The 21603-nt window shown below is 32.4% G+C and overlaps 2 protein-coding genes across 3 annotated transcripts; one reads left to right on the top strand and one right to left on the bottom strand.

Annotated features, from left to right (window-relative positions):
- The first annotated feature begins 3031 nt into the window (after window positions 1-3031).
- Window positions 3032-10617, top strand: UBC10 (ubiquitin-conjugating enzyme 10). Of its 2 annotated transcripts, none has more exons than XM_028231620.2 (5): window positions 3032-3301; window positions 3398-3490; window positions 7578-7705; window positions 9515-9619; window positions 10258-10617. In XM_028231620.2, exons 2-5 carry the CDS (start codon window positions 3421-3423, stop codon window positions 10399-10401), a joined length of 447 nt encoding a protein of 148 aa, XP_028087421.1. In that variant the 5' UTR covers window positions 3032-3301; window positions 3398-3420; the 3' UTR covers window positions 10402-10617. The 2 variants fall into 2 exon arrangements, with proteins under 2 accessions (XP_028087421.1, XP_028087420.1); XM_028231619.2 differs by having other exon boundaries at window positions 3036-3301; window positions 3413-3490.
- Window positions 10618-11740: 1123 nt separating this feature from the next.
- On the bottom strand, window positions 11741-12755 carry LOC114288136 (potassium transporter 26). Its single transcript, XM_082882169.1, is given in 2 exon segments — window positions 11741-12030; window positions 12032-12755. Coding segments are annotated over 2 exon segments (834 nt in total). The 5' UTR covers window positions 12599-12755; the 3' UTR covers window positions 11741-11763.
- Between the last annotated feature and the right edge of the window lie 8848 nt (window positions 12756-21603).

Raw genomic sequence — 21603 nt, 5'->3', positions numbered from 1 at the left:
AAAAATCGACACCAAAACGACGTCGTTTTGGTGTCGAGCCAAACTCGAGCCACGGGTTTCGAGCTACGTAGCACTACCGTATTTAAAGTTTATAATATTTTTCTAATTGTTATTTAAAGATTTGATTATTTTAGTTTGATTACAATATTTAGGATAATAGTTAGCTCTTTTAGTAGTTAATTTAATAATTATAAAAGAAAAAATAAAGTGATTGGATATAATAATAATAGTTAGCTCTTTTAGTAGTTAATTTAATAATTATAAAAGAAAAAATAAAGTGATTGGATATAATATTTTATCTTATTAATTATTTTAATTTATTTTATTTTTATTAATTATTTTAACTAAAAAAAATTAGAAAAGTCATATTCCAAACACGCCTTGGTCCTGGCCGTGAACTTGCCTTTCACTAGTCAATTGTGCCATCCTCAATTTTTTTATTATTTAAAGTCGTATCTCAAACAGGCCTAGGGTCCTGGCCGTGAGCTTGGCTTTCACTAGTCTCAATTGTGCTATCCTCAAAAATTTTTAATTTTTTTTAAATAAAAATTATTTTCATAAAAATAAATATTAAAAGATATTTTTAAATTTTAAAAAATTATTCATACCCTTTAAAAAAATAAATTTATATGAAAATGGTGAATATTTGTGTTTTAGAAAATTTTATGAAAATAGATTCTAAAATTCAAACCAACGAGAGTCATTTTAAAAAAATTATTTTTGAATAGGTATTTGTTTTTTTAGTGGATTTTTAAAATATATTTTACGTAAATTTTTTTACTTTTTAGATATATTTAATTTGAATAAAAACTTGCATGCATTTCTGTTTGGTGTTGGTTAAATTCTCCCCCTCCCTCCCCCCCTCCCTCCATCCATTTTTTAGAAGTATTTAATCTTAATGTATAGGAAAAAAAATTAATTACAATATAAAAAATCATTAAAGACAAACGAAAATTCATCTAAAAATAGCTTTTGAAAATCATTTTGTTATAATTTTTTTTTTGAGCATTCCAGTCATAAATGCAAATTTTAAAATTTTGAAGACAATTGTCTCAATTTTTTTTTTGGGTCTAAAATAACAATAACAATTTAAAAGAATGTATTATTCTTACTTAATTGTCAATCAATTTACAAGTCTATTTATCTGTCCACATTTCCGTCACCAACGGTGACTATTCAATGAATTTTTGGCGCCAATAAATTTCCAACCAATATATTTCATTATGTCTTTATATACACCTTTCTTATATTTTATTAATTTTAGTTCATTTTAAGATTAATTACCTTCAAGTCCTCTTTGTAGAGATAATAAAAACCCAATTCAAAAATTAAATGGACTTAAAATTTTAATTCGATAAAAATCTATAGGTTAAATATTTTTTCAAACTCTACGAATATTGATTTGGATTAGGAGGGCCGAGCAAACTATCAAGCTTATGGCTAACCTCTGACTAGAGATAGATCACATGAAGCGTTGATTTAAATTAACACAAAAAATTAATGTAATTAAAATTGAATTAATCAAATTGTCACAGTAAAATAATTATAAAAAAAAAAAGAGCAAAAGATACTTGTGTATTAAAACATAAAATTAATGTAATCAAAATTAGAGATTAATTAAAAGACACTCAGGTTAGAAATTTATTTATGAAATTGTTGGGCCACTATACGTGTAAGTTTAAATTTTTTCGAGGCAAATGGACATTATAAGTAAAAAATGACATATATTGGTTCAAAATTACTTATGTCTATTGGTTTAAATGTCACAAATGTACACGTGTTATATATTTGTTCAAATATCTAACTATCTATACACGTGCCATTTGTATGTTCACTGATCTTATTCAATATCACCTATTTGTCCATCTTATTACTGGCAGTTGTTGTTACCGGCCATCAGTGATTTTTCAATGACTTTTTCAGTTAAGTTTTTGGCATTAATAACTTTTCAACGCGTGTTCTTATCATACAAAAAAAAAAAAAAAAAAAAAAATTAAACTAAATAACATATAGCCCCATAGGAATAAATTATTCACAAATTAACTCTTAATTAAATTGAAAAATTACAAATTAGTGGGACAATAAGAAAATTACACTGTAATTAAAATATTTTATGATACAATTTTGAGATACATAAGGATCTTGTACCAAGCACAATAATGATACAATTTTGAGACACATAAGGATCTTGTACCAAGCACAATAAAGTTTTGAACATGTAAAGAAAATTTGCACAACTATAAAAATGCAAATATTATTTTAACATGTTGCTAATTATAAAAAAAATATTTATGTATGTTACTTTTTTTTTAAAGGGATTTGGTCAAAATCTCTTCGTAATAAAATTTTAATGTATTAAGGGCTCGTTTGGCAAGTTAATATTTTAGTTAAAAAGTCAAAAAATTACTAAAAAAGTCAAAAAATCTATAACCTATACAAAAAAGTCAAAGATTCCATTTTCTCTCTACTTTTTACACATTTTTTGTAAAAATTTAAGCAGTCACCCAAAACATACTAGTAAAACATGTTAGTTTTTTTTACCTCATATTTTAACAAAAAAACTAAAAAGTTACTAAAATAGTCTGTTTCCAAACGAGGCCTTATAAATACAAAAAAATTCATTGAAAAGTTCAATAAATATCATTATTATCAAAATATTAAATTTTAAAATAATATAATTTTTGATGTAAATGTCGATTTTTAATAAAATTAATATTTTTAAAATTTTCTCATCAAAATCTATCACATAAGATATATGTTGACTATGAATTTTTTTTTTTAAAAAAAAATTATTACCGTTGAAATTAATATATACAATAACAGTAATATATTACTCTATTTGACAATAATATGTTACATTGTCTTACAGTAACATGTTACTCTATTTAATAATAATATATTACTCTATTTAATAGTAACATGTTACTCTAATTCACAATAATATATTAGTGTGATAATATTATTCAAGAAAAGAAAAAAAAAATTTATCCTCACTCAATTATATATTTTTTCTTAAAATATTTATAAAAATAGATAAATTAGAGAACCCTTTTCACCAATAGAGAGATTTTGATTGGTAGCCTTTCGGCGGAAAGGTTCCCTGTATGAGGAGCCCACTGGAAAGAGTAACTCCATAGGCAAAAGCCGAAAGAAAGAGAGAGAAAGAGGGTACCCAATTTATTCCAAGTCTTCACCTCCACACAATCGCCCCCATTTCCTCTCGCTCTCTCTCTCTTCAATCGTAACAATAAAATCCCCTCCAACCAACCACCGGTCTGATCGAGGATCTACTTCTCCTCTGGTACGATCTCCATTATATACATACTCATATATGTATCTATCTGCTTTGATTTTTTGTTTATTTTATGGTTGTTGATGCGGATCTGAGGTGATCCAGATTTTTGAAACTCAGGTCTCGCGATGGCTTCAAAGCGGATCTTGAAAGAACTCAAGGATCTCCAGAAGGATCCTCCTACATCTTGCAGCGCTGGTATATCTTCCAAATTTTCTTTATTATGTATATTTTTTGATTTTTTTGGTTTAATTTTTGTTGATCCATTTATCTATAAGGCTATTCTGGTTTGGTTTATTGAGATAACATCCATGTAATTTTTACACTCTGTTTGGATCGAGTGATTTGGTGAGAAATGATAAATAAAATAAAATAAAATAAGGAATTATGTTCTTATGTTTGATTTGTAAGAAATGATGATAAATACAACTCTTATTTTATAGGGGTGAGATTTAGTGAGAAATAACTTCATTGGTTGTATAATTTTTATAATACCAATTTTACCCATTAAAATACAAAAGAAGAAAAAAAAAAAAATTTCACTCACATTCCTATATCACATGTTTTTCTTTCTTACTCTTCCAAACATAATAGTGAGAAAAGACTATCATTTCTTTGCTTTTCTCACCTAGGTGAGAGACCACAACCATTTCTTTAATTTTCTCACCCCACAATTCAAATTGAGTGTCTCTGTGGTTGTATTGTATCTAGTGGCGGAGTTAGGATTTTAGTCAATAGGGGACAAATACTAAACAAATTATTAGGTTTGGTTTGTTTGGAAAAAGTTAGGTTGGCTAAAAAAAATTACTTATCAATATTTCAAAAGTATTATAGTATCATACGTAACATTCAAATCTATAAAACTCTTAGACTTCTATGAAATGAAAAAAGTGTCAATTGAATGCACATAATAAAAAGACATTTTTCTTAAATTTATTTGTGAATTAAATATGGAGTCAATCTATATGCACATGTTCTAATTAATGGTGCGTCGAGTTTGTTGGAAGAAGACTGAAAAAAATTTAAAAGTTATATATTATTTTAAGGGAAAAAAATGAAATGTTTTTTTTAAAACCTTAGCTTAAGTGGTAATTTCCTAAAAGTTGAGGAGGGGCACGCCCCCCCGCCCCGCTGTTCTTTTGTGGGTCCGCCACGGGTTGTATCATAATTCATTATCCTTTTTTCTCGTACCAACTGTTTCATTTTAGATTGTTTGTTGGGTCTGTCATTTAGAGTTTTTCTTCAGTATTGGTGATAGGATTTCTATTTTTATTGTTGCTCATGGACATAACACATTCCAAGAAGAGAAATAAATAACTAGCTTTGTGCAATCATGGATATGTGCCAAATTTTGATTGTAAAAAGTGAACATGGTTGTGGTTATAAAGCTTCTTGGTGGTGGTAATAGAGTTCGGGTTGACTTGTGCCTTCATCCAGGTTGAGGGGTTTATGAGCAGGGAATACCTCCGCTCATTGTGTAGCCCATCAGCATTGAACCCAAACAAAGAAAACGAAAAGTGAATTTGGTTGTGCGGTTTGGGTTTGTGATGTTTTACAAAGAGAATTTAGATCTTGCAACTAGAGATGCTAGTTAGTTCTTGTATAAATTATGTCTATATTTCCTGCTGTCTGGACGGTTCACTTCAGACTAAATTCCTATACAAGCCGTAGCTTTCACAAATATTAATATTGATGTCTTATTTTACTTTTCATTCTCAACGGGTACTGCTCTGAGTCTTAGTTGCAGGAATCGTGCAACTAGGTGGCGATTCTGAGTAAGAATCGCGATTCTGCGTTTCCTAGAAAGAAACGTGTAAGAATCGCGTTTCTGTGGAGAGAGAAACGCGATCCAGTCCAAGATGGGATCGTAAAGGGGAGAGGGAGAGAGAGAGAGAGAGAGAGAGAGAGAGAGAGAGAGAAACCTGGTCTCGCTGTCGCCTTCGACATCGACCTTCGACGTCGACTTCGCCTTCGCCTTCGATCTGCTCTCGCCTCGCGATCTCTGTTATCAGAATCTTACGATTCGCGATTCGATTCACGATTCGATACGCAATTTTTGCAAAATTGATACGAATCTATGAGTGAATCTATTTTGGAAATGAATCTCTAGTGAATCGCACGATTCACAATCGATTCACGATTCGATTCACTTTTTACGATTCATGCAATTTTTGAAATTATTGTGTTCGACATATTTTCGACTCATTTTTTTTATTTTTTTAGTGAAAATGACATAATACAACTTCTAATAGTATTTGTTACCAAAATAACCAACATATATATATGATTTGTTATTATTTTAGTGATCATGGAGTTTTTTATAGGATCCAATCAGATTCAGTCAAACCTAACATATTTTTAACCTTTCTTCTCATTTTTGTCCCCTTCAAAAAATTGTAATATATCTTCTAAAGATGTTTAAGATTAGAGTTACACTATGAATTATCTATTACTATTTTATTAAATTGAATACTACATGTGTGAGGTCAGTTATACCTGTTAAAATATTTTAGGCTTTAAAATAAAATATCCTAAATAATTCTTTCTTATTATTTGCTCACTCTTACTTAGAAAAGTATATATGCTTATTGTCCAAATATCAATATCGTTGTTAACTATTGTTACTTTAGAAATTAATAGTTTCTATTTGGTTATTACCTTTATTAAGAATGGTTGATAAAAAAATCTAAAAAGAAAAAGAAAAAGAAAAGGTAAGATGATGATTTTACATAGAAACCTTTGTTAACTTCTTACCTATTAAATTACGTGATTATCATTCAAAATAACATTTTTGTTGATTTAAGTTTAAATGTTTTATATTCATAAGATACATTTAACATCTAAATGTGTAGATATATGTTTTTAAGTGATTTAAAAAAAGTGACTGAATCTTTACGATTCACGATTCGATTCGATTCGATTCGCGATTTGGTATGAGATCATTTCGATTCACGATACGAATCCCGATTTGACAACTATGCTCGCGATCACTCTTGCCTTCGATCTGCTTCTTCTTCTTCTTCTTCTTCTTCTTTTCTCTCTCTCTCTCTCGTCGATCTGTGTTCTGTTCTATCTCCCCCCTCCCATTTTTAACATATAATAAATATAATAAATAATATAATTTGTTATATAATAATACATCTAATTAAATCAAATATAATAAAAAATATCAAATCAAATCTATATAATAAATCATTTAATTTTTATCTTTTATTTATTTTAACATATTTTATTATTCTTTATTTGTTATATTTTTTTATTTATAATATATATCAATTAAAAATAAAAATAATTATATAAATAAATTAAAAATATTATCAATAAAAATAATACTAAGATAAAAATAATAAATATATTTAAAAATAACTATTTAACTCACCTTTATATAATAAACATATTTTAAAAATAATTATTAATATATATATATATTACCGCTCCCCGAGGCGCTCCCAACCTAAGGAACTTCTATCGGCTCACGCTTCCTCGCTTTCGCTCCCGGCCCCGCTCCCGCTTCGTGCAACTAAGCTCTGAGTTAAACCTGACTTAAGGTTTATCATTAGAAGGGAGGGAGAGGGTGCTACATGGATTCAGTATGTACTTCCAGCAGGGTTGTGTGCTTTAGGTGTTAGATATATATAATTTTCAATTTTTAAAATCAATGCAACACTACTACTGAATTATCAATATGATCAATTTGTCATTTTCCATATTGCATAACAAGTGTTTGTTATAGCGGATCACATAGGCACTTTACTAGTTTTGGAATATCCATGAATTGTATAGCAGCGTATTGGAATCTGATATAGATATCAACCAAGGCAGATGCCATACTGGTTAGCTTGTCAGTTGGAGCGATTTGGGATCAGCTTCTGGCATCGATTCCTGCACCAAATGGCCTACCTCACCAACTATGCTGGATTTAATGTTCTTAGGAATATCTGTGTCATTAGGTTTCATGAAGGTCCTGGTTTTTTTAAACATTTCCATACATTGTATACTATTTTTTGGGCACTACATGTTGAACTTCAAATCTTTTTTAAAAAAATATAAATTCCTTGTAATGTAAAGTGAACTCCAATAGATGATTTCATAACTTTTCTGCAGCATAAATGCATGTGCATGAACTCTAAACTGTTGTGTGTTTTCATGATTTAGGGTTTAGGGTTTATAATTTATGATTTTAAGTCAAACCAATATGTCACCATGACCATACACAATTTTTGTCTGTCACTCTGTTTGCAAATTTTTGATGATTTTCTTTCCTTGTTATTTTGTGCATGCTTAGGCCCTGTTGCTGAAGACATGTTTCACTGGCAAGCAACAATTATGGGTCCTCCGGACAGTCCTTATGCTGGTGGGGTTTTTCTTGTTACCATCCATTTTCCTCCTGATTATCCATTCAAGCCACCTAAGGTGCCTCCTTAACTTCAATTGTTTCCCTAAAGTTGGTCACATACTCTTAACTGTCCTGCTGAACTCTTTTTTGATCTTTGTTTTTGGTTTTGCTTGTTTGCAACTTTGCCTTTTACATGCATTGTTGCTGAATTTAAAGTGCCTTTTGGTCTTGAGCTTTGAATTAACGGTTAAAGCTTTATCATCTATAAGCTCACACACTCTGCTTGTAGGGTAGAGGCTGATAAGGTTGGTTTTTTCACAGTGGTCAGATGTAGTATGGTAATGAAGTCATTTTTATTCAAATGGTGGCAGGTGAGTAAGGACTTCCGTTAAAGAGATGGCCCAAAATGGGCTTTGTGAGCCATTCATTGAAAACAAAAGGAAAAAATTGTCTCATTCTTACTAGTTGCCTGACAAGGATAGGGTTTTATTTTATTTATTTATTGTTGGGATTCCTTCTAATGGGCTCCGCCTCTTTGCTGCTTAAAAGGGAAAGGGAACATCATAAAGAAAAGAATAGAGTAGAGAGCACACATAAAGACTAAAAAGAGATGATGTGGAGTGAGAGGAGAAAAAAAAGCATAAAAGACTCACCAGAAAATTTATATTGCAGTATCTGAGCAGTGTTCCGTTGGAAGTAGGCTTAACCTCCCTTTTTATTTTATTTTATTATTTTATTATTTTTTATAACATATGTAGTAGGCCTAGTCCTTAACCTTCATATCCAAGAGTGCTACCAAAAAATATTAATACCCTGGTGACAAACACTTATTATTACCCTGGTGACAAACCTTATTCGTATCCGTCTAAAGAAGCACAAACACTTCTAGGTGTTAAACGCCAACACTTGTCAAACACAACCAAGCTAACATTGAAACAGGACACAAAGGGGGTGTTTGGGAACCTAGATTTGGGGCTAAAATAGCCTCAAAAACAATTTTAGCCTAAAAGCTCCTAAACCAAAAGTTTTTTTTCTTTTTCAAAAAAAAAGGCCGGCAGTGGCTGTCACTGTGACGGTCCTACCACTGTCACAGTGATAGGTAGCTAAATTACAATTTTACCCCTTCAATGTGAAGTTAGGGACAAATTTGTCATTTTAACTTCAAACATCATTTCAACACATTTTTCAATACACCAACTCAAATAAAAATCCATTCTATCTTCTCAAACAAAAAAACTAAAATAGTCTACTAAAATAGTCAAAAAGCCAAAAAGCCTCTAAAATAGCCACTTCCCAAACACCCACAAAAGTAGATTTTGGTAAGCTATTCTCGTGTCATCTGTTAGGGTACTAGAGCAACTCCAACCCTACTAGTCAGTTTTGCCTAGCTAAAAGAAACAAAAAAAAGTACACTACTCTTTGTTTATGATTGCTAAGCATTTGAGATGGAGGGAAAGAAGAGGGAGTGTTCCTATTTGAAGAGCCTTCAATGACTCTCTAAATGTAGACAGCAAACTGCTATCAATTTTATGAAGGAAGAATGAATTGTGTGTTTAGTAGATGTGGTTTTCTACTTTCTTTGCATGGAGCAGTTTTCATATTTTTCCTAAAGTGCAATACTCCTTCCTAGGTTGTATTACTAAATAAAGGATTGCCCCCAGTTCTTAAAGAATGGTTAGAGTTTTGCACATTGGCTCCAGATCCATAAAGATGCCACATGCACATTTTGATAAATATAATATAGCTTTGTGTTTGTGTATCCTGGGACAAAAAAATGAAGCACCTATGCAAGGTGTTTTTGATATTGTCATGGTTATTGCTTACCATGTTTCTTATGTTTGGATCAAACTTGGCATGCAGCTCTCATGTGTGGATTTATCTTGCAGGTGGCATTTAGGACAAAGGTTTTCCACCCAAATATAAACAGCAATGGGAGCATATGCCTTGACATCTTGAAGGAGCAGTGGAGCCCTGCCCTAACCATTTCCAAGGTTCATGTGCTATTTCGTGCTTCAACTTGAAAATCAGCATATGCACCATTAGAGAAAAAACAGAAAGAAAAAAAAAAAAAGAAAAGAGTTTTAGCTTTTGATGATCATCATTGGAAACAAACTTATTTGGGTAGAATTTTTTTTTTAAGAGGTTGAAAACGTTTCCCAAACTAATGTCTTATAATTGCCACCACACTACCATCATCTCCACCCCAGCACCATCACCACCGCCACTGTCCTTGCCCTGTTACTACCACTCCCACCAACCCACCTCCACCTCCACCTCCACCTCCACGCCAATGTTAACATTACCACCACCAGCAGCCCACTACCATCACCACTAACACCACCCACTCCCACCTCCAGCTTCACCATGCCACCACCAGCAGCCCACCATCATTAATACAACTACTAGTACATTAGTTTCAATGACAACCAAACATAGGAAACATTTTCTATGGAAAACATTTTTTGAAAGAAGTTTTTTTGTAGAAAATGCTTTCCGTTAGAAAATGTTTCTGACGAAACAAACAGGGCATTAGTAGTAGTAACTAGCAAGATCTTTGTATGTGCCTTAAAGATAATGTGTTTGTTTGGGATTGGAGTGGGTTGAAATGTTTCTTGTTTTTCACTTCCAGGTGTTGCTTTCAATCTGTTCTTTGTTGACGGACCCAAACCCCGATGATCCGCTGGTGCCAGAGATTGCTCACATGTACAAGACAGACAAGAACAAGTATGAGACAACTGCAAGAAGCTGGACTCAGAAGTATGCCATGGGCTGAGCATGCTATGGTATGGTATGTCTGAGGGGGGAGGCGCTTTTTCTTGCTAATACTTTTAGTTCTATATGTATGAATGAAGTCTGAACTTCCTCTTGAATCCTGAAATGGACAGAGAGGTGTTGAAAACATGCCCTTGAAAGGAGGAAAACAAAGATATTGCTTTTAATTGTTTGTACTACTAGTTTTTAATCTTCGTAACCAAGTATGTTTGCCAAATCTAGAGGTTTACGACTCCCCCAGTCATTAACAGAGATGGTACCTCACCACTTCTTGTTACTGACATATTTTTATGCAAATGGTTTCTCTTCTGCCGGTTAGATTAAAGAAAATAAATAAATAAGGACAGAGTGAAGGATGTTCTGTAGTTGTACTATTGCTATACGCCTCTTTTTTTTTTTTTTATTTTTTTTATTTTTAAAAGAGTATCCAGTAAATTAGCTGAGTTCGGTATCAGCATGGTGGGTGTCCCACCTTCCATCCTCTTTCTTGCCTTTTTTGTACCTTAATTTGGAAGATCGGTGACAAGACGACATGATATTGAGATGACGACTGACTTGGTGGGGTTTCCATCCCTTGTGCACAATGATTGTGGATGCGCCCACCTGGTTACCTGGTTTCTATACCGGTTTTCTCAAATTGTTTGGGTGTGGAGGTGGGGCTGTGCCTTACACTCATGAAGCAGGCAGTACACGTGGCCTAATCGTGCTATCCTGTGATGAACTAGTACATCCTGACTTTCTGAAAATTGGAATCAAATCTTGAAAGTGTTGGTTTCTATAATGGCTCACACAAACTTATGAAGTCCACATTTGTGGAATTCACGTTGATATATATGAGAAAATGATATAGCACTGTAATGTATCTGTTATAATATACGAAAGTTACAATCTCGTGCATCTGAGAGTGGGATGAAAGTTAAGACCACGTGTTAGGTTACTTATATGTCAGTTTGGATCGGGGTGTCTTAAAAGTTACATAAGTGTATAATCTAAATTCAACTTGGTATAATAAATTTAGTTCACAAATTCATACAAGAATGTTTGGTATTATAATTTAAAAGTTAACAAAAGCCTAAATAAGTTTATTATTGAGAAATCAGATGATGAATATTTTTAACTCTTATCAATTTTTAATTTTTTTTTTTTTTTTTTTTTTTTTTAACTTTCATTTGTATAAAAAATAGTATCAAACGGGCATTATATATTACTTGACTGCATAAATGCACACTATTGAAATGCTCAACTTTATAATTGATCAGTGTGGTGTATTGAGACTCGTCTACAAGAGTTGAATTTCAATAACATATTTATTTTTTTGATTGTAACTTTGTGTACATATCTTTATTGCATCTTATATGGTTACTTAGATCTCATAAAACATTCCGACTTGCAAAGTCTTTTCCTGTGGGACTTTTAGAGTTGAAACTCCCGACCTGCAATTCTTCTGCAAAAACCTGTACAAATAATTTATAGTGAATCGCAAGAGCCATCTTCTATTCTTGTTTGCTTTCAAGATAGTCCTTCCCATCACAAACACCACTCCCTCCTTCATCGCCGAATCCAATTTCTCTATCTCCTCTGTTGTTTCAGCCTGCTCGCGAAGTTTCGCAACCACAGAACTAACATAATCCGTCTCCTTCCATGCTCGGCAAATCCTTGTAACCAAACTGAACCAAACATCGATAAACACCGTCAAGTCCCAACTTCCCCACCACCAACCTCTCCTCCGGAAGGACAGTTGTGATCGGCAGAGTCCTTACTGTGACAATCACCATGATTTTGCGTACAGAGTTCGCATGATGAATGTAACGCCGAATGATGGGTGGGATGCCATTGACAAGGTCAGTGCAGAAGAAGCAAATCCCCTGTGGTCGTTGGACAGAGGCGCTTGAGAGCGTGTCGTCGAGTTCAGGTAAGCTCATTTTCTGTTGTGCTTCGTAGATGCTCTTCTGGCTCCTCCCGTATGTCCATGACAGCATGACCGTCAAGAAGAAAGCGGAGATGGCGAATGGTGCCCAGCCTCCTTGAGGGACTTTGTTGAGCAAGGATGTCATGTACACACCTTCGATTGTGACAAAAATCGTGAAAAAGCCGGAGACAAGGATGAGATTTGTGTCCCAGATCACCAGCATCACTAGGGTTATCAAGCAAGTTGTTATGATCATCACCCAGACAACCACCACACCTATGAATTTCATGAGAGGAGTTCTAGATTAGAAAATGCACAACTAGCTCCATTTTAGTGCTCCAGAGCACTGGTTAATGTCGGAAACAGGGTAAAAAATCTGTCATTGAAATAAGTAAAGAGATTAAAATAATTTTTGAAATAAAATGATTTCTCCATTTGGAGTGTTAATTGGATCAGTCTAGTATGGTCTAATTAGCTCACATTAGGGTTTACTTTGATGATTTATGCTATGCACTTTTTAAGTTCTTGAAAACAAGTACAATGAAAACATGTGACGAAGAAAATGCACTGTCCGCTTCATTGAAAACAAGTACAATACAATGGAATCATGTGATCAAGAAAATCAAATTAATCGGATCATTAAAATGGGTCGTTCAATGAATCCAATTAATTGGACTAGATGGCCCAGTCCATCTCTCCCCCTAGAGAGAAACTAGACCTTTTATTAAATCAATGTAACTGTTTTGAAACATCTAAAAATTATCTCACATTCTTTATCTTTTGTGCCTCTTTTTTTTTTTTTTTGTGGTCATTTCTAGGTAAACTTGTTAGCTAAACTCTTCATTAAAAAGTGAAAAAACTTTCCAAACACAAAAACTAGTCACGATCAATTTTTGTGTTTGTAGCAGAATTGTCAAAAAAAAATTAAAAAAAAAAGAAACTAGAAAGGGAGAAAGGTGTAAAAGAAGATGCTTACCAAAGGCATTTCCAAGTTGAACACCATCTTGGAATCCAACCACAAGAGCAATACAAATAATCATAAGAGTATAGTTTATCTCTGGAGAGTAGACTTGTCCTTCATGCTTTGATGAAGTGTGCACCATGTTAACCCTAGGGAAGCAACCCAGAGCTAGAGACTGCTTCACAATTGAAAAGGTAGCAGAGATCATGGACTGGCTTGCAACAATGGCAGCAAGTGTCGATACAACGAACATAGGCCAGTACACTGGCTCAGGAATGGAACTGTAAAAAGCGTTGCCCATTCGATGTGGGTGTTTTATCAGATAAGCCGCTTCCCCCGCGTAGGTGATGACTAGTGCTGGGTAAACGAATGAAGAGAAAGCCAACTGCAAAAGCCACAGTTAAATAATTGTACCTGGATAGGAAATGATACAGTTATATATGGAGAGGCATGTGCCTTTCAAATTTTTTTTTTTTTTTTTATTCAATCAAACACCTTTGGAACAAAACCAAATGCAAAATTGTTGCATACCATAATAGTAAGATTTGAACTCAAATATCTGATAAGAGAGCATCTCATTCACTAAATCAATCTCTTAGAATTGTTAAAATAATAATAATAACAAAATTAAACAAACAAGAAAATAATGTGGCTCCAACAATAAAATAAAATGATTCAATATTCTTAGAGTACCATCATAACATGTGCATGGGGTACTCCCAATTAAAGAGGCTGTACAAAAGATGGATAAAATTGACCTTATTTATCATCTAACAGACCAAGGTAGGCCTGGTCGGTAGGTTATACTCATTCTATTATTTGGTGCTTTTATTAGTTTGAAAACACCATACCAACATGCTGAGTAAGTAGTAATTATTTACTTAATAGTTAGTGGGTAGCTTTTATGGTAATAGATTGTTCAAATCTGATTTAAAAACATAATCAAGTTTTAAATTTTTCTTGAAGTTTGAATTATTTACATTCGAATGAGTTTTTCTTTTATTACCTGAATTGAATTCTTGTTGAAGTGACCCAAATCAGCAAACATAGCCTCAGCCCCTGTCCCATTAAATTAACAACTTTTCAAATCAAAATCAAACTTATTTATTTATTTAATAAAACCCAAAACAATAAGATTACATACAAGTGTTGATGATAGAGAAACAAACAAACATACCAGTTATGCACAAAAATATAGCACCAAGGAGAGTCCATCCAGTGACTCCATTTCTTGAAAAAAATATGATGATATAGTGAGGAGACAAGGCCTTGAAAACAGAGGGTTCATATTTAACAATGTTGTATACTCCGATGGCGATGTTTGAGCCGAACCACATCAGCATGATCGGAGAGAATGAGGAACTCACTTTGCTCGTACCGCACTGCTGGAATATGAAGAGTGCCACGAGGAGCACAACCGCCATGATTATGACATGTTCTGATAGTCAAACAAAAAATGAATTGAATTTAGATTGATTTAGTATTTGTCGAATTAATATTGGATTTTTGGGAGGAAAGAACAGAGCTTACTTTGTGTTATGCTTGAGGAGACTGATTGAATTCCTTGTAGAGCTGAGAGAACTGTCACATGAATTAAAACAATGGTGTGAATTAGAAACTGTGATGCTACAAAAAAGAAAAAAAGAATGGTTTAAGAGGCATCTTAACAATATTCATTAATGATGCGATACTCTAGTGAATAATTTTGCATGTTAATTCTGAAAAAAAATATGTGAGGCCATAATTGCTGTTACAAGTAAATATATATGGAAAAAAGATATATGTTACCGATTAAAATAATGTTATATACTAAGAAAAATAGTTTAAAAATTTAAATTTATGATATAAATTTAAATTTAGTATGATGTAAGTCATACATGAAATTTATTCAATCTATGTATTTTAAATTTTTGTTTGGGGTGTACTATATAACTACACTTTTTATCTTTTTATTTATTTTTGTCATATCACTTCTCTACTTTTCTGTATATTTTTTTCATAAAAAGTTAAAAAGTATACTTATTGAGATCATCCCAAACAAAGTAGGTGTTTGGCATGCACTAAAAAAGTGTACTTTTTTTTGCATACATACATTTATTTAGGTCACATCAATCAACATTTATCAACATCTCCTCTCAACTTTTCTACACATTTTTTTTTTTATAAAAAGTTAAAATGTACACTTATTTAGAACATTCCAAACCACTCCAAAGTTTCGAGACAACCACTTTGTACACTATGCTAAAAGTTAAGGGTGTACCTAATTTTTCTCCTCCCAAACACATATTTATGTATACTAATTGGGTGTTATTTTTTATTTATTTTTCTTCCGTTCACTAATGCCATTCACAATTTTCATCTAATCAACTTTTTCCAAGAATATTTATATAAAATTTTCAAATAGTAAACCTAGCTTCTTATAAATATTTCATTTCAAATCAAAATATCAAATTTTCAACTCATACTTATAAAATATCACTGTCACATTATTCTCTATAAAGTTTATATACAACTTCTCTTCATAAATCATTTCATTTTCTAGTTACAATTGATAAACTGTAACCATAAATTCTACCAAATATAGGGATAATAAATGAAGCAAACAGTCATGTCGGATTATTAAAAGCTCGTTAACTAAACAAGTTAATTTTGAACACATTTTTGAGAGCGAGAGAAAACTTACCACTAGTGGCAGGAGTTAAAAGCGCCATCACCAATGACCATGCAAGTCCCAAGCAACACAACAAAGCTCAGAAAGCTCTGTGCAGCCGAGCTTCTCTCCAGCAACTCCTTGGTCTTCGATTTCATCCTACTCCCCAATGCATAATACTTCATTTTTGCATCCGAATCCAATCTCGTGTTCTGAATCGTAAGCTTGCTCTGAAAATTTATATGCCGACATAGAAAGGAATACAGAGCGAAAGTACCGCCTTCTCCGTGATCGTCTGCACGGAGAACTACGAACACGTATTTGATCAGAGCGATCGAAGTTAAAGTCCAGAAGATGAGACTGAAAATTCCTAGCAGATCTTCTTCACCCGGGTTTGAGAGACGAATAGAGGAGAACACGTAGAGAGGAGAGGTTCCGAGGTCTCCGTAGACTATGCCTAGAGATTGGTATGCCAATAGTACGGTTTGCACTGAATGATATTCCTGGAGAGATCAAATGATCTGATCACTCTTTTCTTGTTTTTTTGCATCAAATTTTGAATGAATCCCTTTAATTTGCACTTTTGCTTTTGTTACGTTTGGAAAATTCTCCCGCGTGTATACTGTTTTATCACAAAATTACATAAATTTTCATGAATTTAGTAGAGCCTAAAGTTGTTGAAGCAATGACTTTAGGCCTCATTTGCAAAACACCACAAAATTTTCATATACAGTCATAACTCATAATACAATTCAATTGTTTCTCATAAGGTTTACTTTGATGAAGGTCTCCACAAAACCAAAGAAAAAAGAAAAAAAATATATACTCTCGTGATCATGATACAAGATTTAAAATTTTGATAAAAAGGTTTGGTATATGTTTGTCATATGCACGCCCCTCCCCGCCCCCCTTTTTTTTTTTAATAATAAATAAAGGTTTACAGTGAAAGGGCTCTATAAATTTTAAAAACTTATAATATATAATTTTAAAAAATAACTCACTTTAAAAGAGACTCCCACTAATTTGAAATAGGTTCTACAAACCTCTTCACTTTGAATTTGTAATTTTTATTTATTTGATAATTTTTGGCACTTTTAATTTCTTTTTTTTTTTCATAGCTATATATTTTAAATATCTCCCAAATTTTAGGTAGGAGAATCAAAGAGATATGAATTTTACATGATAATTTACTAAAAATAATAAATATTATTTATATTTAAGTTTAAAATATAAAAAGTCACACAATAAAATTTGCTTTAGGCCTCATGGAGGCTTAAGCTGGCCTTGACTTACATAAATGATCACATAAAAATGCCTAGGTTAAAATAAGTTTATGATCCAAGGGGCATACCCTCTAATATGTGAGTGGAGGCTATTTGTCTTTTCATCATATAAAGTCAAAAATTGAAGTGCAAAATGATGGGATATATATATATATATATATATACACACTAGTAAAAAAAGGCCCCTGCCTTACGGTATATTTAAGTTTGGTATTTTGATAATTTTTAAAAAATAAGAATATTATTTTAAGAAATTGAATAGAATAAATCATCATATATGATAGAATTATATAAATTTTATTATAAATAATAAAAATTTTAAAAAATATAACTAGTCTTATAATTTTAACATAATTATACTTTTAACACTCAAGTGTTTGTTCATGACCACTTGTTCTATTGTCTAAATTCATATCAATTTCAAATAGTCACCAAACTAATTATTCAATAATTTTTTTTGTTTGTTTTATATAAGTGTCTTTTGGGTTAGTTCATTTTGTTGTTCAATACTTATTCGATGTGCTGAGTTTCATCAGTAGTGTTCAGTTTACTGAAATGAAAATGGAATGGAATGATCAATTAAAATGTTCATTCTCATATATGATGAAAAAAGTATTGAATGGATTCTTCACTATTATAAGGAAATGATCATCCTATAAATAAACTTAACAAAATCTCTCATTTTGAACTGTTAGACTAACAACAATGAACCAAAATTTCTTACATAATTTTCAAAAGCCCACCACCTCAATTACTTCATAGGCAATTATTGGGTAATCCTAGAGTATAGTCACATGGTATTCCATGGTATTATGATTGGTGAAGAAAATGAAATATTATGATTTTATGTTGAGTAATTGAGAAATATGAGAGGACATGGTGAATGATGATTGGTAAGAAAACATGAACACGTGGTACTCCGAGAGTACCTAATATATTTTTTTTTCACAAGAAAATCCTCCCTACCCTCCGGCAAGTCCAAGGCAGCGCTCCTTGCAGAGATCACTAGGGTATCCTGTTAGCCGTTCCGAGCGAGGAGACTATAACCTAGGAACTTGCCCCGACCTCCCGAGACAAGCTCCGCTTAAGTCAGAACTCGCACAGAGGGGAGCATTAAACCACACCAAGTGCTGATTAGACAACTTGAGATCCAACCTTCTAACCAACTGTGCTTCGCCCAGGAGATTGGCCTAGAAGGGAGGGAATTGAACCTGTGATCTTGGAACTTAAATCCCAAGCCTTAACCACAATGCTACCCACCCCTGGGTTAATTTTTCTTATTTTACCAGCCAAGTTAAAGGACAAAATAGAAAATTCAAATACAAGCTAAGGACAAAATAGATAATCCAAGACCAACCTTCCCAACCAAAGCAACTAAAATTTCTTACATAATTTCCAAAAGGCCACCACCCAAATTGTTTCACCAACCAAACTAAAGGACAAAATAGCAAATTTTAAAAAAAAACTAAAGGCAAAATAAGAATAAAAAAACAAGCCACAAGCAGAAAAGAGAATCGTATATATATAGGGTTGTTTTGGGAAATTAATAAAAAGTTGGCTTTTGGCTTTTTACCAAGCTTTTTGGCTTTTTTGGAAGTGATTTGGGAAGTTGGTAAAAAGTTGACTTTTTGCTTTTTAGTTTAATATTTATTTATGGTGTCAAATCAAATTAAAATGACCAAAATACCCTTACCCAACATAAGAGATTTATTTTTTTATTTTTTTTTCATAGGCCCTAATTTGTAATTTTACGGCTACGTTTTTGGCACTTGCCAAATGACTTTTCTGGCGTTTTTGGCAACCACGTGGATATTTTGTCAAAAAACGTGACTTTTTACCATGTTCCCAAAATAGCACATATATATATATATATATATATATAGATATAACATATATCACAAATATGATTTAATAAATCATACATAGAGTTAAGATGTCGAATCCTCAATTCTTAGTTATCTTCTCTCTATGTTATAATACTTTTCTATCATATGATATCTTATAATACTTTCCTATCACAAGATAGGTTTTATTGCTATGATGGTGTGGTGGACAAGGGTTTTGGATTCTGGTGACAGACAAATTTACTTATCCAAAATTAAATATATTTTCATTCGTAAAATAAAGTTGAGCTCATTATTTTAGCATATATATTCTTAATATTTTTCCGTATCAAAAATCTTAAAAAAAATATCAAATTTAAATGTAAAGAAAATATTTAAATTTAGTATGTTACACGAGCCACACTCAAAATCAATCTAATCCATTTATTTTAAATTTTGAGTACTTTTTTTTTAATTAAAATATATATATTCTAAATAAGTAACATTATAAATTGTTTATATAATTTAATTTTGTGTATATAATCTTATTCAAAACTACTCATAGAACTCAACATAACATGAAAAATGTTGTACCTTAGGTTTCCTTGGATGAGGTTGGTATAAATGAAAGAAACTCGTAGTTCTATCTCTCAAGCCCTTTGTTTCAACTTCTCTGCTGTCACTGCATGGTACATCACAAGACACAGCGCCTCTACCACTTTCACCCCCAATGCTTCCAGTTTCAATGTCTCCTTCAACCCCAACACCGTTGAATAATTTGGTGTCTTCCATCTCTCTCTCTCTCTCTCTCAATGCTATTAGCATGTGTTGTGCTTTTTATAGCCCAAAGTTTTGTCATATAAATACTACATACATATAATAAAGCCAATAAACATATCACCAAGACATGTACCTAAATGAATCAATTATTAGACATAGAAAAAGATTTCCAGAGGATCAAACTACTTGGTGGTTTCTGTTTGACTACACTAGAAAATATTTGATCAATCCTATATGGAATCATAATTTAACTTAAATTAAAATGATGATGACATTAGAGTTAAGTGATCTGAACTTAGGGGCAACTCACCCCATCAGTAAATAATGAAAAATCTTACATTATGTTAGTAGAGATTTTGTATGGTGTAGTTTTTGCAAATTCAAAATTGATAATCAGAAAATAAAATTTAAAAACAATTATCCCTTAGCTTTTTTTGAACTTATTTAAATTGTTTTTGCTTCGTTAACTATAATCAGAAGCTGCATAAAACACTTGGCACATATTCTCAAGACAAAAATTAAAAAGATATAAGCAACTCACAACAGATATTTTTTTTATTTTCAAAGAGTTAATTTCGTCACTACAGATATTTGTGAGGAAATATTTTCATCACCGGGTTCGTCATTGAATGTTTGTCACTAAAAACCATCGTGATGGAAAATAATTTCGTCACCAATGAAATTACTTCAATGGCGAAACTTTTTGTCACCAATATAACAACATTTTGTCACCAAAAATACTCATTTTCGTCACCAAATAATTATGCTGTACCACATTTATAACTTTAGTTGACGAATAAATTTGTCATACATGTTGATCATTGATGAGAAAATAATTTTGTCACAGTAAGATGTAAAGTTGACAAAATTTTTCATCTCCAAACGTCATACATGGGTGACGAAATATATTTCGTGGCAAAAACATATATATGTGATGAAATTTTTAGTTACCAAATAACAAAACCAATGTAAACTTTCATATATAAGTTGCAATAAATTTTGTCACAAAAAATATTTATTAGCGATGAATAATCACTTTGTCATAATAATAAGTACAAATGACGAAAAAAATTTGTCACTAAACTTGTCTCATATTTTATATTTCAATTTAAATTATTATTTATGTTAGGTTTTTATTCTTGGCAATCCTGTTTGACAAAACTCCTTTCAGTTGTATTTGTTTTCGCATTTTTATTTCAGTGAGGTTATGAGTTTTTAGATGTGAATCGAACCTGAATTATGCCTTACAGAGAAGTTTGTGATGTTGATACCTTCAAGATTACCACTTCGCTGATTATGACGGGGATCGAGCTGCCCGGTTAGCTCGCGGGGGTCCAGGGGGCAGTGCCCCTTGGCGGGTCCGGGGCAGTTCCCAGGCAGGGTCCAGGGGTAGCGCCCCCGAAGCAAAATGCAAAATTACATTCAAAGTTGCACGTCCGCCCTTACTCGCTCGAGCGAAGGAGTTCTCGCTCAAGCAAAAGATGCGTGGCTCGAGCGAAGCCACTTATGGAAAACACACATTTTTGGTTCCTCGCTTGAGCGAGAGAAGCTTCGCTCGAGTGAGCTTCGCAATCCCAGATTTCTATAAGTACGTGTTTCTGTCAGATTTTAGGATTACTTCTTCAAATCTTCTTTTTGGATACTAGGGTTTATATCTGGGAATATTTTGCTAGTTTTTTTTTTTATGTTTAATTAAGTATTCAACTCATGGGTTAAGAAGAATACATCAAAGGTTTGTTTGTTCATTCTATACAAAAGAGAGAGTTGTTCTTCGGTGGATTCTGAAGAATTCGAGCC

This window comes from Camellia sinensis, chromosome 8 (genome assembly GCF_055761805.1).
Source record: "Camellia sinensis isolate YWXY chromosome 8, ASM5576180v1, whole genome shotgun sequence".
Taxonomy (NCBI): Eukaryota; Viridiplantae; Streptophyta; class Magnoliopsida; order Ericales; family Theaceae; genus Camellia; species Camellia sinensis.
Note: the sequence above shows the minus strand (reverse complement) of the source record. Positions and strands in the feature narration are given on the sequence as shown.